Source organism: Liolophura sinensis, chromosome 6 (assembly GCF_032854445.1).
Source record: "Liolophura sinensis isolate JHLJ2023 chromosome 6, CUHK_Ljap_v2, whole genome shotgun sequence".
Lineage (NCBI taxonomy): Eukaryota > Metazoa > Mollusca > Polyplacophora > Chitonida > Chitonidae > Liolophura > Liolophura sinensis.
The window spans coordinates 82,326,735-82,340,029 of NC_088300.1; the positions used below are offsets into that span (position 1 = coordinate 82,326,735).

The following is a 13,295-nucleotide window of genomic DNA, read 5'->3' on the forward strand; positions in this document are numbered from 1 at the left end:
AAAACGCTCTTTCCGAATGATGTTCTGGGGAGGGCTCCCTAGGGAGGGTGCGCTAATATGCTTATATCTTTCACGAAATAAGGCTGGGGGGCCTCTATTTTGTTCTGGGGAGGGCCCCAAGGGGGGGTGGTCCAGAACCTGTATACTAGAACTTCTGGACCTCGCCGGGAAAGGGGGCTGGGAGCCCCTATTCCCTATACTACTGCATACAGTTTCTCTAGTCATAATATACTGGTAATCTCAGTCAAATAAGGAAGACAACACAAAATCTCTCTAGTCATGGAGCATACTGGTAATCTCAGTCACATAAGGAAGTCAGCACACAGTCTTTAGTCATGGAATATACTGGTAATCTCAGTCACATAAGGAAGACACCACAGTCTCAATGACATGGGGAAGAACATAGTGCTACTGGTGATAATAGTGTTGGGTCTGTTGATAACAGTGGCATGTCTGCTCATGACAGAAGTGTGTCTGGAGATGACAGGAGTGTGTCCATTGATGGCAGGAGTGTGTCTGGTGATAACAGGAGTGTGTCAGTGATGACAGTGGTGTGTCTGGTAATAACAGTGGTATGACTGGTGATGATAGAAGTATGTCTGTGTGTCTGGTATATATTTTGATATGTCTGGTAGTGTCGGTGGTGTGTCTGGTGATGATAGGAGTGTGTCTGATCATTACAGTGGTATGTTGGGTGATGACAGAGGTGCGTCTGGTGATGACAGGAGTGGGCATGGGGATGACACTGGTATGTCTGGCGACAACAGCGGTGTGTTTGGTGATGACAGGAATGTCAGGTGATTACAGTTATTTTTGTTTTGTCTGTTAAATAAGTTCAAAAAGAAAATATCAGTTACCTGTTGTGACTTAAAGTTGAACTGCTTGTGGGACCGACCGTCATTTTTTCTATACTGGGACCTGAGGACATCGTACAGACCAGAGCTCACTAACAGCGGATTATAGATGCCAATAATCTCCAGCTAAAACACAAAACAAGTCTCGTGGTATAACAGTGGTACCACACACTTTTTACGGATTTCTAATTGTAATGCATCACATTCCCCTTTCTTTTACTGCTGTCTTCCTTTTCCATGCATCATTCAAATGGTTCATTCCCATACAAACCAAGCCTGACCCACACAGAACTAACAGTATATAAATGGTTTGACGTTACATGCCTGCCATGTGCCTCCTGTATTCGTACACACATAATGTCGTGGTGTCTGACATGTGCCTCCTGTATTTGTACACACGTCATGATGTCTGACATGTGCCTCCTGTATTTGTGCACACGTCATGATATCTGACATGTGCCTCCTGTATCTGTACACACATAACTTATTTATTTATTTATTTGATTGGTGTTTTACGCCATACTGAAGAATATTTCACTTATACGGCAGCGGCCAGCATTAAGGTGGGTGGAAACCAGGCAGAACCCGGGGGAAACCAACGAACATCCACAGGTTGCTGGCAGGCCTTCCCACATACACACATAATGTCCTGATGTCTGACATGTGCCTCCTGTATCTGTACACAAATAATGTTGTAATGTGTTGCATGTGCCTCCTATATCTGTACACACATAATGTTGTAATGTCTTACATGTGCCTCCTGTATCTGTACACACGTAATATCATGTCTTACATGTGCCTCCTGTATTTTTACACATGTCATGATGTCTGACATGTGCCTCCTGTATGTAATGTTATGATATTTTCCACGTGCCTGGTGTAACCTGACCTTTAGATGTAATGTTATGATGTCTAGAATGTGCCTGGTGTAACCTGACCTTTACACATGTAATACTGTGATCATGATGTCTTACATGCACCTCGCATAACCTAACCTGCTGTAAAGAATCTGTCACCATTCTCCTACTTTCTTCATCTGGCTTGTGTATCTGAAAACTTTCATTAGAGGGCAGCATCAGCTCTTTAACAGCTACAGACTTAATCAAGAGGGAACTTCGGGCTGGCAGAATGACAAACCAAGCAGTGGGTTCTCTCCGCTCACTGGTCGCCACAGTCTGGTACACTGCCTTCTGACGCAGGCTTGGAATGAGTGAGGAACCCAATAATACCATGTCCTAAGAGAGGAGAAAACATATCTTGTAAGTTATCATGAATGTTTTGAAGGCATCAACAAATGCATTCACTCATACATGTAAGTTGTTTATATCACTTAACTGCTGTGATGCTCTATACATGAAAAAAGATGTAGGTATTTTTGTAAAGACTTCCAAAACCAAAGCAACATTTTAGTCTATATTTTTGGTCAATTGAAACTGATGATTTTTATCAAAATGTATCATCACTTGTAATTACTTGTAAATGTACTTCATTGTTTTGAAGCACTTGCCTTCCTACATTACCGATGAGCAAGGCCGTGGAACACCTGGTAACTCACCTTATCTATGAACACCTGACAAAGGCCGTGGAACACCTGGTTACTCACCTTATCTATGAACACCTGACAAAGGCCGTGGAACACCTGGTAACTCACCTTATCTATGAACACCTGACAAAGGCCGTGGAACACCTGGTTACTCACCTTATCTATGAACACCTGACAAAGGCCGTGGAACACCTGGTTACTCACCTTATCTATGAACACCTGACAAAGGCCGTGGAACACCTGGTAACTCACCTTATCTATGAGCATCTGACAAAGGCTGTGGAACACCTGGTTACTCACTTTATCTATGAACACCTGGCAAAGGCCGTGGAACACCTGGTTACTCACCTTATCTATGAACACCTGACAAAGGCTGTGGAATCCTGGTTACTCACCTTATCTATGAACACCTGACAAAGGCTGTGGAACACCAGGTAACTCACCTTATCTATGAGCACCTGACAAAGGCCGTGGAACACCTTGTAACTCACCTTATCTATGCACGCCTGACAAAGGCCGTGGAACACCTGGTAACTCACCTTATCTATGAAAACCTGACAAAGGCTGTGGAACACCTGGTAACTCACCTTTCTATGAACACCTGACAAAGGCCGTGGACCACCTGGTAACTCACCTTATCTATGCACACCTGACAAAGGCCGTGGAACACCTGGTTACTCACCTTATCTATGAACACCTGACAAAGGCCGTGGAACACCTGGTTACTGCCCTTATCTATGAGCACCTGACAAAGGTCGTGGAACACCTGGTAACTCACCTTATCTATGCACACCTGACAAAGGCCGTGGAACACCTGGTAACTCACCTTATCTATGCACACCTGACAAAGGGCGTGGAACACCTGGTAACTCACCTTATCTATGCACACCTGACAAAGGCCATGGAACACCTGGTAACTCACCTTATCTATGAACACCTGGCAAAGGCTGTGGAACAACTGGTTACTCACCTTATCTATGAACGCCTGACAAAGGCTGTGGAACACCTGGTTACTCACCTTATCTATGAACACCTGGCACAGGCCGTGGAACAAATGGTTACTCACCTTATCTATGAGCACCTGACAAAGGCTGTGGAACACCTAACTATTTATCTTATCTATGAGCACCTGACAAAGGCCGTGGAATCCTTGTTAGAGCCATTATGTATGAACACCTGGCAAAGGCCGTGGAACACCTGGTTACTCACCTTATCTATGAGCACCTGACAATGGCTGTGGACCAACTTGCTACTCACCTTATCTATGAGCATCTGACAAATGTTGTGGAACACCTAGTTACTCACCTTATCTATGCGCACCTGGCAAAGGCTGCTGAACACCTGGTTAGTCACCTTTTCTATGCACACCTGACAAAGGTTAAGGAACAACTGGTTACTCACCTTATCTATGAGCCCCTGACAAAGACTTTGGAAAACCTGGTTACTCACCTTATCTATGCACACCTGACAAAGGTTGTGGAACAAATGGTTACTCACCATATCTATGAGCACCTGACAAAGGCTGTGGAACACCTAACTATTTATCTTATCTATGAGCACCTGACAAAGGCCGTGGAATCCTTGTTAGAGCCCTTATGTATGAACACCTGGCAAAGGCCGTGGAACACCTGGTTACTCACCTTATCTATGAGCATCTGACAAAGGCTGTGGAATCCTGGTTACTGCCCTTATCTATGAGCACCTGACAATGACCTTGGAACACCTGCCTATTTATCTTATATATGAGCACCAGACAAAGAATGTGGAACAACTTGTTACTCACCTTATCTATGAGCATCTGACAAATGCTGTGGAACACCTGGTTACTGACCTTATCTATGAGCACCTGACAAAGGCCGTGAAACACCTACCTATTTATCTCATCTATGAGCACCTGAAAAACGATGTGGAACACCTGGTAACTCACCTTATCTATGAGCACCTGACAAAAGCTGTGGAACACCTACCTATTTATCTTATCTATGAGCACCTGACGAAGGCTGTGGAACACCTGGTTACTCACCTTATCTATGAGCACCTGACAAAGGCTGTAGAACACCTAACTATTTATCTTATCTGACAAAGACTGTAGAATCTTGGTTATAACCCTTATCTATGAACACCTGGCAAAGGCTGTGGAACACCTGGTTACTCACCTTATCTATGAGCACCTGACAATGGCTGTGGAACACCTGCCTATTTATCTTATCTACGAGCACCTGACAAAGACTGTGAAACACCTGGTTACTGCTGGATCAACTACTGAAACATGTGTTCCACTGCACTGCTGGATCAACCTCGAGGTATGGGTTCCACTATACTGGTGGATGAACTACTGAGACATGGGTTCCACTATACTGGTGGAACAACCACTGAGACATGGGTTCCACTATATTGCTGGATCAACCACTGAGACATAGGCACCACTATAATGCTGGATCACAATGAGACATAGGTTCCGCTACATGTATACTGCTGGATTAACCACTGAGACATGGGTTCCAATATATTGCTGGATCAACCACTGAGACATAGGCACCACTATACTGCTGGATCACAATGAGACATAGGTTCTGCTACATGTATACTGCTGGATTAACCAGTGAGACATGGGTTCCACTATATTGCTGGATCAACCACTGAGACATAGGCACCAATATACTGCTGGATCATCCACTGAGACATAGGTTCCGCTACATGTATACTGCTGCATTAACCACTGAGACATGGGTTCCACTAGATTGCTGAATCAACCATTGAGACATAGGCACCACTATATTGCTGGATCAAGCACTGAGACATGGGCACCACTGTTTACCATCACCTCAATCACTTTGGTATACCGGTAATGTGATGCATCTCCCAAGCCATAGACACACTTTTGAAGTATCCAAACGACACCCACACATTTTGCTTCTTTGGGTGGCCTGATGTAAATGTCTCTGGATACCTAGGCCCTTGTAAAAAGGCAGTTTTAATGTCCACTGAGCTAGGAGTAAACGGTGAGATGACATAAAGTGATTCAGTGCAGAAGAGTGATTAGGAATTTCCTCATTATTGGTTTTTTCAAACCCACAAGCAACAAGTTTTGCTTTGGGAATATTCTTGTCCCTTCTTGTCACTTATCAGGGACATTGGTATACATATCATTGTTTAACTCTACGGGTTTAGATTCAGAAAAGTCAATCATTAACCTCAAGTACACTACCATTACTTCGGTTAATTTGCTCTAGCTACCTTTTCAAATTCTGTTACTCTGCACAAGTCAAAAGATTCCTTTATGCCAGCTTTCTTCTCATGGTTTTGAATACTGCAAGTTGTACCATAGTTTATTCTTACCAGTGGCTTTACCAGCCCGGCTTAAAACTGTGGATGAATGTACATGTAATGAGCCTGAATAATTTTGCCTAAACTGAACATTGTCCTCTGGACAAATATTTAACTTTCTAAGCTACTCTGTGACAAAGTTGACTGTATTATGGCGCATTCATGGACATCTGACTTATAGTCACTAACACTGCCTAGAGTCTCCTAGCCTGTTTGACTATTAACAGGCTGTGAACCATTAATAAACATTTCAGATTCCGAGAGATTACTTGATCTCTCATGTTTTACATGTTCATGTTTTCATGATTCCTCTCGTTTTCTACTTTGTCTTTACTTTCAATATGTGTGTCTATTGTGCATAATCTAGACTGGTGAATTTGCACACAAATTCCACCATGTCTTATCAGTTATGGGCACTTGACACATGCTCTGGAACACCTGGTTACCCACCTTATCTATGAGAACCTGACAAAGGCTCTGGAATACCTGTTGGTTTTGTTCCAAATCCTCCCAGTCTATCTTCCAGCATGAGGTTGGTTGCACTATTAGAGGCTAGAACAGAGGTCAACAATGTGTGAATGACATTGTCGTCTCTCGCTGTTTTTGAGAGACGTATCATGCCGGCAATTCTAAATTCAGTCTGTGTACAATAGTTAGCAGTTGGGCTGTTGCTCACTTTCTCAACCTAAATTCTCGCAATGAAAAATTATGCACACTCCTGCAGTTTTTATCCTAGTAAGGTGGGCTGTTTGTCAAGAGTTACCTCCCCTATGACATGTACATTGAACGTGTTAACCTATAGTCTGTAAGGTATGCCATGTGTTTATCTGTGCTCATGTTCAACTAATCTTTACATTATGACATTAATGGCCACTCTTTACAAAACTTACATTTCACAACAAGTGCAGCTATAATTTAAGTATTCATGCTCCAGGGCTGCATACGTATCTCAAGTTTGCCATCCTAGAACAGTAACACTACGATACTGCAAGATACACGTCCACCAAGTTGCTGTCTGGCGTGCAAAGTAAACAACGCACAAATAGAATAAAATGTGACAGTTTTATACTGTTTTACTCATTTACATCTGTGACATTTACTTGAAATTCAAGGACTTTCAAGGACCTTTACTACAAATAGTCAATTTCAAACACCTTCAAGGCCAAAAAAAATTCAAGTACTTTCCAGGTTTTCAAGAGCCATGCCTCACAGGTACCTACTGTCATCCTAGTCAAATCACTTGTATTGTCATCCTAGTCAAATCACTTGTATTGTCATCCTGGTCAAATCACTTGTATTGTCATCCTAGTCAAATCACAGGTATTGTCATCCTACTCAAATTACTTGTATTGTCATCCTAGTCAAATCACAGGTATTGTCATTCTAGTTAAATCACATGTATTGTCATCCCAGTCCAATCACTTGTCACCCTAGTCAAATCACACGTATTGTCACCCTAGTCAAATCACTTGTATTGTCACCCTAGTCAAATCAATTGTATTGTCATCCTGGTCAAATCACATGTATTGTCATCCTAGTCAAATCACTTGTGTTGTCATCCTAGTCAAATCACTTGTATTGTCATCCCAGTCAAATCACTTGTCACCCTAGTCAAATCACTTGTCACCTTAGTCAAATCACTTGTATTTTCATTCTGGTCAAATCACATGTATTGTCACCCTAGTCAAATCACATGTATTGTCACCCTAGTCAAATCACTTGTATTGTCACCCTAGTCAAATCAATTGTATTGTCATCCTGGTCAAATCACATGTATTGTCATCCTAATCAAATCACTTGTGTTGTCATCCTAGTCAAATCACTTGTATTGTCATCCTAGTCAAATCACTTGTCACCCTAGTCAAATCACTTGCATTGTCATCCTAGTCAAATCACATGTATTGTCACCCTAATTAAATCACATGTATTGTTATCCTAGTCAAATCACTTGTATTGTCATCCTGGTCAAATCTCATGTATTGTCATTCTAATCAAATCACATGTATTGTCATCCTAGTCAAATCACTTTTATTGTCATCCTAGTTAAACCACTTGTATTGTCATCCTAGTCAAATCACTTGTCACCCTAGTCAAATCACTTGTATTGTCATCCTGGTCAAATCACATCTATTGTCATCCTAGTCAAATCACTTGCATTGCCATCCTAGTCAAATCACTTGTATTGTCATCCTAGTTAAATCACATGTATTGTTATCCTAGTCAAATCACTTGTATTGTCATCCTGGTCAAATCATATGTATTGTCATCCTAGTCATGTCACTTGTCACCCTAGTCAAATCACATGTATTGTCATCCCAGTCAAATCACTTGTCACCCTAGTCAAATCACTTGTATTGTCATCCTGGTCAAATCACATGTATTGTCATCCTAGTCAAATCACTTGTATTGTCATCCTAGTCAAATCACATGTATTGCCATCCTAGTCAAATCACTTGTATTGTCATCCTAGTAAAAAAATGATGAGCTGCATGGGAGCCAACTAAGCTCAAGAAAGATTTCCATACAGATGTTTAAAACAAACAGGATTTGCTCAGCCTAGCTAAGAATACATACACATACAGGACATATCCTACCATTCCAAAGACGACAGACTCACACAGGGCACTGGCTGGTAGCATCTTTTGTACTGTGATGTGATACAGGGGGAGATCGGGGCTGTGCTTACCTGGACCTAGCTGGGTAGGCTTGGATGGAGGACCCAGTGTTTGGGTCTCTAAACCCTGGAAGATTAGTAAAATACCTTTAAACTTCATTCCCATGATTTTCTTGTCCTATACATGTACAAAATGGTGAAAACTACATTGAGTGTATGAAAAACTATGTGTTTGGCTCAAACAAAACTGTATTTCTGGTCCATGCAAAACTATATGTCTGGTCCACACAAAACTATATGCCTGGTCCACACAAAACTATATGTCTGGTCCACACAAAACTAGATGTTTGGTCCACACAAAACTATATGCCTGGTCCACACAAAACTATATGTCTGGTCCCCACAAAACTATATGTCTGGTCCACACAAAACTATATGCCTGGTCCACACAAAGCTATATGTCTGGTCCACACAAAACTATATGCCTGGTCCACACAAGACTATATGTCTGGTCCCCACAAAACTAGATGTTTGGTCCACACAAAACTATATGTCTGGTCCACACAAAACTATATGAATGGTCCACACAAAACTATATGTCTTGCTCAAACAAAACCATATATCTGGTCCACACAAAACTATATGTCTGGTCCACACAAAACTATATGTCTTGCTCAAACAAAACCATATATCTGGTCCACACAAAACTATATGTCTGGTCCACACAAAACAACATGTACATGTATGTATGTGGCCCACAGAAAACTATGTGTCTGGCACAAACAAAACCATTTGTCTGGTGCATGGAAAACAGTATGTCTGGCCCCAAAAAAACTGTGTGTCTGGCCCACACAAAACTATGTGACTTACCCACACAAAACTACTGTAATGACAACAAAACATCGACCACCCGAATAATCAACCATCAGCAATAATCAATGGATATACATGTATTTTATTCCCTCCTGGGGTAAATTTAATCTGTGCTGCCACAGTATGAAAATACTGCTGGTCGCCTGAAATGGCGTGAAAATACAACTCTTCTGAAATGGGACATTAGTTTCGATAATATGGATCTTCATCAATGAAATACATTTGTATGCTGATTTGTTACATTTTATTTATCGGGCAGTGAATGGAAAACACCATTCCCCATTTAGTGTACCTGGTAAACTTGAGACAACCGGAGAAGCAGTGGTTAGCATGCCTGTCCGGTGGAATCATGCTTTGAGACAGTTTTGGAAATTACAGGTTTGTAACAACTGTGGCTTGACACTTTCTTCCTTTTAATTCACAAATTAATACCTCGCCTTAGTCACAGCTTAACAAGACTTGTTCCACTGTCATCACTGAAGCCCCTGTTAAACCAGTCATGTCATCACCTTCCGTGGCGCGGCTAACGAGTTCTTGTACAGTCACTGACATTTCAGTCAAATATTTCAGGTCATTACAGTATGTGTCTAGCCCACACAAAACTATGTATCTGACCCAAACAAACTATATGTACATGTATGTATGTGGCCCACAGAAAACTATGTGTCTGGCCCATCCAAACTATGTGAAGGCTCCACACAAAACTATGTGACTGTTCCACACAATGTATGTGACTGACCAAGGCAAACCCATATGTCTGACCCATGCAAGAGTGTGTGACTAATCAACCATAACCAGCTTACAAGCTCCATAGCACCACCATTTTGTTATAAGCAGCTTACAAGCTCCATAGCATAACCGTTTTGCTGTAAGCAGCTTATCAGCTCCACAGCACCACCATTTTGTCATAAGCAGCCTACAAGCTCCACAGCACCACCATTTTGTTATAAGCAGCTTACAAGCTCCATAGCACCACCATTTTGTTATAAGCAGCTTACAAGCTCCATAGCACCACCATTTTGTTATAAGCAGCTTACAAGCTCCATAGCATAACAATTTTGTTATAAGCAGCTTACAAACTCCACAGCACCACCATTTTGTTATAAGCAGCTTACAAGCTCCATAGGACCACCATTTTGTTATAAGCAGCTTACAAGCTCCATAGCATAACCGTTTTGATGTAAGCAGCTTATCAGCTCCACAGCACCACCATTTTGTTATAAGCAGCCTACTAGCTCCACAGCTCCACCATTTTGTTATAAGCAGCTTACAAGCTCCATAGCACCACCATTTTGTTATAAGCAGATTACAAGCTCCATAGCACCACCATTTTGTTATAAGCAGCTTACAAGCTCCATAGCACCTCCATTTTGTTACAAGCAGCACCAAGTTTACACAATATGAAGTGATGTATACCTGTACTGCAATTTATCACTGGTGTGGAATTACCCAAGATACAGTGCTGTCAATATTTTTACATGGAACAATGCAAAGAATCCAGGATTACAGATGTTAAAAGAAAACACTGACCTACATGTAAGTGTACATGTAGGCACACACGTAACGACTAAATACACAGTGGTCATACTCACAAGCGACAAGCCAGGCAGAAGCTGAGGGTTGATTAATCTGTCCTGGAGGTCACACTTCAGTACAAGTGTCTCTGTACCTGTCAAACACATCATATCCACCTGGTCAGGTAAGTACCTCACTAAATTTTTGGTGGAGGACAGTCACACATAAATACAAGTGTCTGTACCTGTCAAACACATCATATCCACCTGGTCAGGTAAGTACCTCACTAAATGTATGGTGGAGGACAGTCACACATCAGTACGTAAGTGTCTCTGTATCTGTCAAACACATCATATCCACCTGGTCAGGTAAGTACCTCACTAAATGTATGGTGGAGGACAGTCACACATCAGTACGAAAGTGTCTCTGTACCTGTCAAATACAGAATAACTTGGAAACTAAGTCATGGAAAGCATCCAAAAGTGCTCTTGTACATCAATGCACTTTCCACCACATTTGCATCAAGTTTCAATCGCTGAAGTCTTTAGGAGTCAATTAAGATTAAGTAAGATTAAGTGGAGACATGAACTGAACTGATCGATGTATTACATGCCTGTGGGAACAGGGATAAATCCACATAACAGTGAATAGATTTAGAGTAAACCTCTGCTGGTAAGTATGATATGTATAAGATAAGGTGTCTAACATTATTTGCATATAGTAGCAACTAAAATCAATTTTGTGGGGCCAAAATGTTGTTCACCTACTTAACCCTATGTGAATTAACTTTTACATTTACATTCTTTACATTTCTTTCTCACATTTGCTTGATAGATTGGCGATTTAACATTTTTAAACCATGGTTGGATTCATGGGTATAAAAAAAGGAATGTCCCTACATAAAAACCACTGGTTTTGGCAAGTACCTTAACTGACAAAGTCTCTCACATGTGGCACGCTTATGTTTCATCATCAACATGTACATGTATGTACAAATATTGGTAGAGGGCAAGAAACTTCACTACATGCTTAGTCCAATCAAAAAGCATTGTGTGTTTCCCTACTAAGATCAGCTGAAAATGGGCTTTTTGCAGACTTAAGTGCTCATTCACATTCATAATAGAACAGCTTAGGTAGCTCAATCTGTGAATGAGCAGGAAATTTACCTGGGCCAGGGGGAGGTAAACTAATATGTAAATGCTCCCTGTCTGTCGCCATGTCTTTAAGCCAACTGGCAAAATAGTTCTGTATACTCAGGCTATCTACAAAAAAAAAAAAATGCATTTACCAAATATAGCTATATGTAACTTCCAATGAAAACCTCTGCATTTCACAGAGATGAAGGTAATAGTAATCATGCTACAAATTCACATTCAAAATGAAAACCTTTCACTACAATCACAAACACAGCACCTCATCATAATGCTGGCCGCCACTGTATAAGTGAAATATCCTTGAGTATGGCGTAAAACATCAATCAAATACAATCAAACAGCACTATTTTATGTTATGTACTGTACACAATAAGCTATATAATTAATAGGTATCATCCTAGGGTTAGCATAAGAGAATTGTGAATTGTACATTATATCTCCAGGTTTTTCGTAAAACAGCTTTGAAGTCATTGATTGACCAGAATGTGTATAATCGATGAGCATACCATTGTCAATGTGCACAGTGTCCACAATAATGCCCAGCCCCGCTGACTCAGAAGATGCCTCAGATGTGCTGCTTCTCTGGCTGCCTGCTGACTCTGCCTCATCCTCCTGCAGCATCAAATCCTCCAACACTGATACCACTTGTATCCTCTGTGAGAATAAACACAACATAAACCTTAAAACAAAATAGACATTACATCACACAAACCCAGTGAAGGATAAACACCAGCATAACATTACCTTTGTAAGGAAACACCAGCAAGACATAACTTTAGGAGAAAACACCAGCATGACATAACCCTTGTGAGGAAACACCAGCATGACATAACCCTTGTGACAAAACACCAGCATGACATAACCCTTGGGAGAAAACACCAGCATGACATATCCCTTATGACAAAACACCACCATGACATAACCCTTGGGAGAAAACACCAGCATGACATAACCCTTGTCAGAAAACACCATCATGACATAACCCTGGTGAGGAAACACCAGCATGACATAACCCTTGGGAAAAATTACCAGCATGACATAACCCTTGTCAAAAAACACCAGCATGACATAACCCTTGTCAGAAAACATCAGCATGACATAACCCTTGTCAGAAAACACCAGCATGACATAATCCTTGTGACAAAACACCAGCATGACATAACCATTGTGAAAAAACACCAGCATGACATAACCCTCATGAAAAAACACCAGCATAACATAATCCTTATGAAAAAACACCAGCATGACATAACCCTTATGAGGAAACACCAGTATGACATAACCCTTGTGAAGAAACACCAGCATGACATAACCCTTAGGAGAAAACACCAGCATGACATAACCCTTGGGAGGAAACACCAGCAAGAATAGCCCTTGGGAGGAAACACTAGCATGACACAGCCCTTGGGAGGAAA

At 41.3% G+C, this 13,295-nt stretch overlaps 1 protein-coding gene across 1 annotated transcript in view; it reads right to left on the reverse strand.

Moving 5' to 3' along the window:
* Positions 1-13,295, reverse strand: part of LOC135467608 (meiosis 1 arrest protein-like) — a 44,729-nt gene that overhangs the window by 17,741 nt on the left and 13,693 nt on the right. Inside the window, exons 6-12 of the mRNA XM_064745382.1 lie at positions 12,387-12,534; positions 11,893-11,988; positions 10,804-10,880; positions 8,319-8,465; positions 6,175-6,276; positions 1,850-2,089; positions 858-980 (exon numbers count right to left, since the gene is read on the reverse strand). Coding sequence (XP_064601452.1) covers positions 858-980; positions 1,850-2,089; positions 6,175-6,276; positions 8,319-8,465; positions 10,804-10,880; positions 11,893-11,988; positions 12,387-12,534 — 933 coding nt within the window. The remainder of the gene's footprint in view (positions 1-857; positions 981-1,849; positions 2,090-6,174; positions 6,277-8,318; positions 8,466-10,803; positions 10,881-11,892; positions 11,989-12,386; positions 12,535-13,295) is intronic.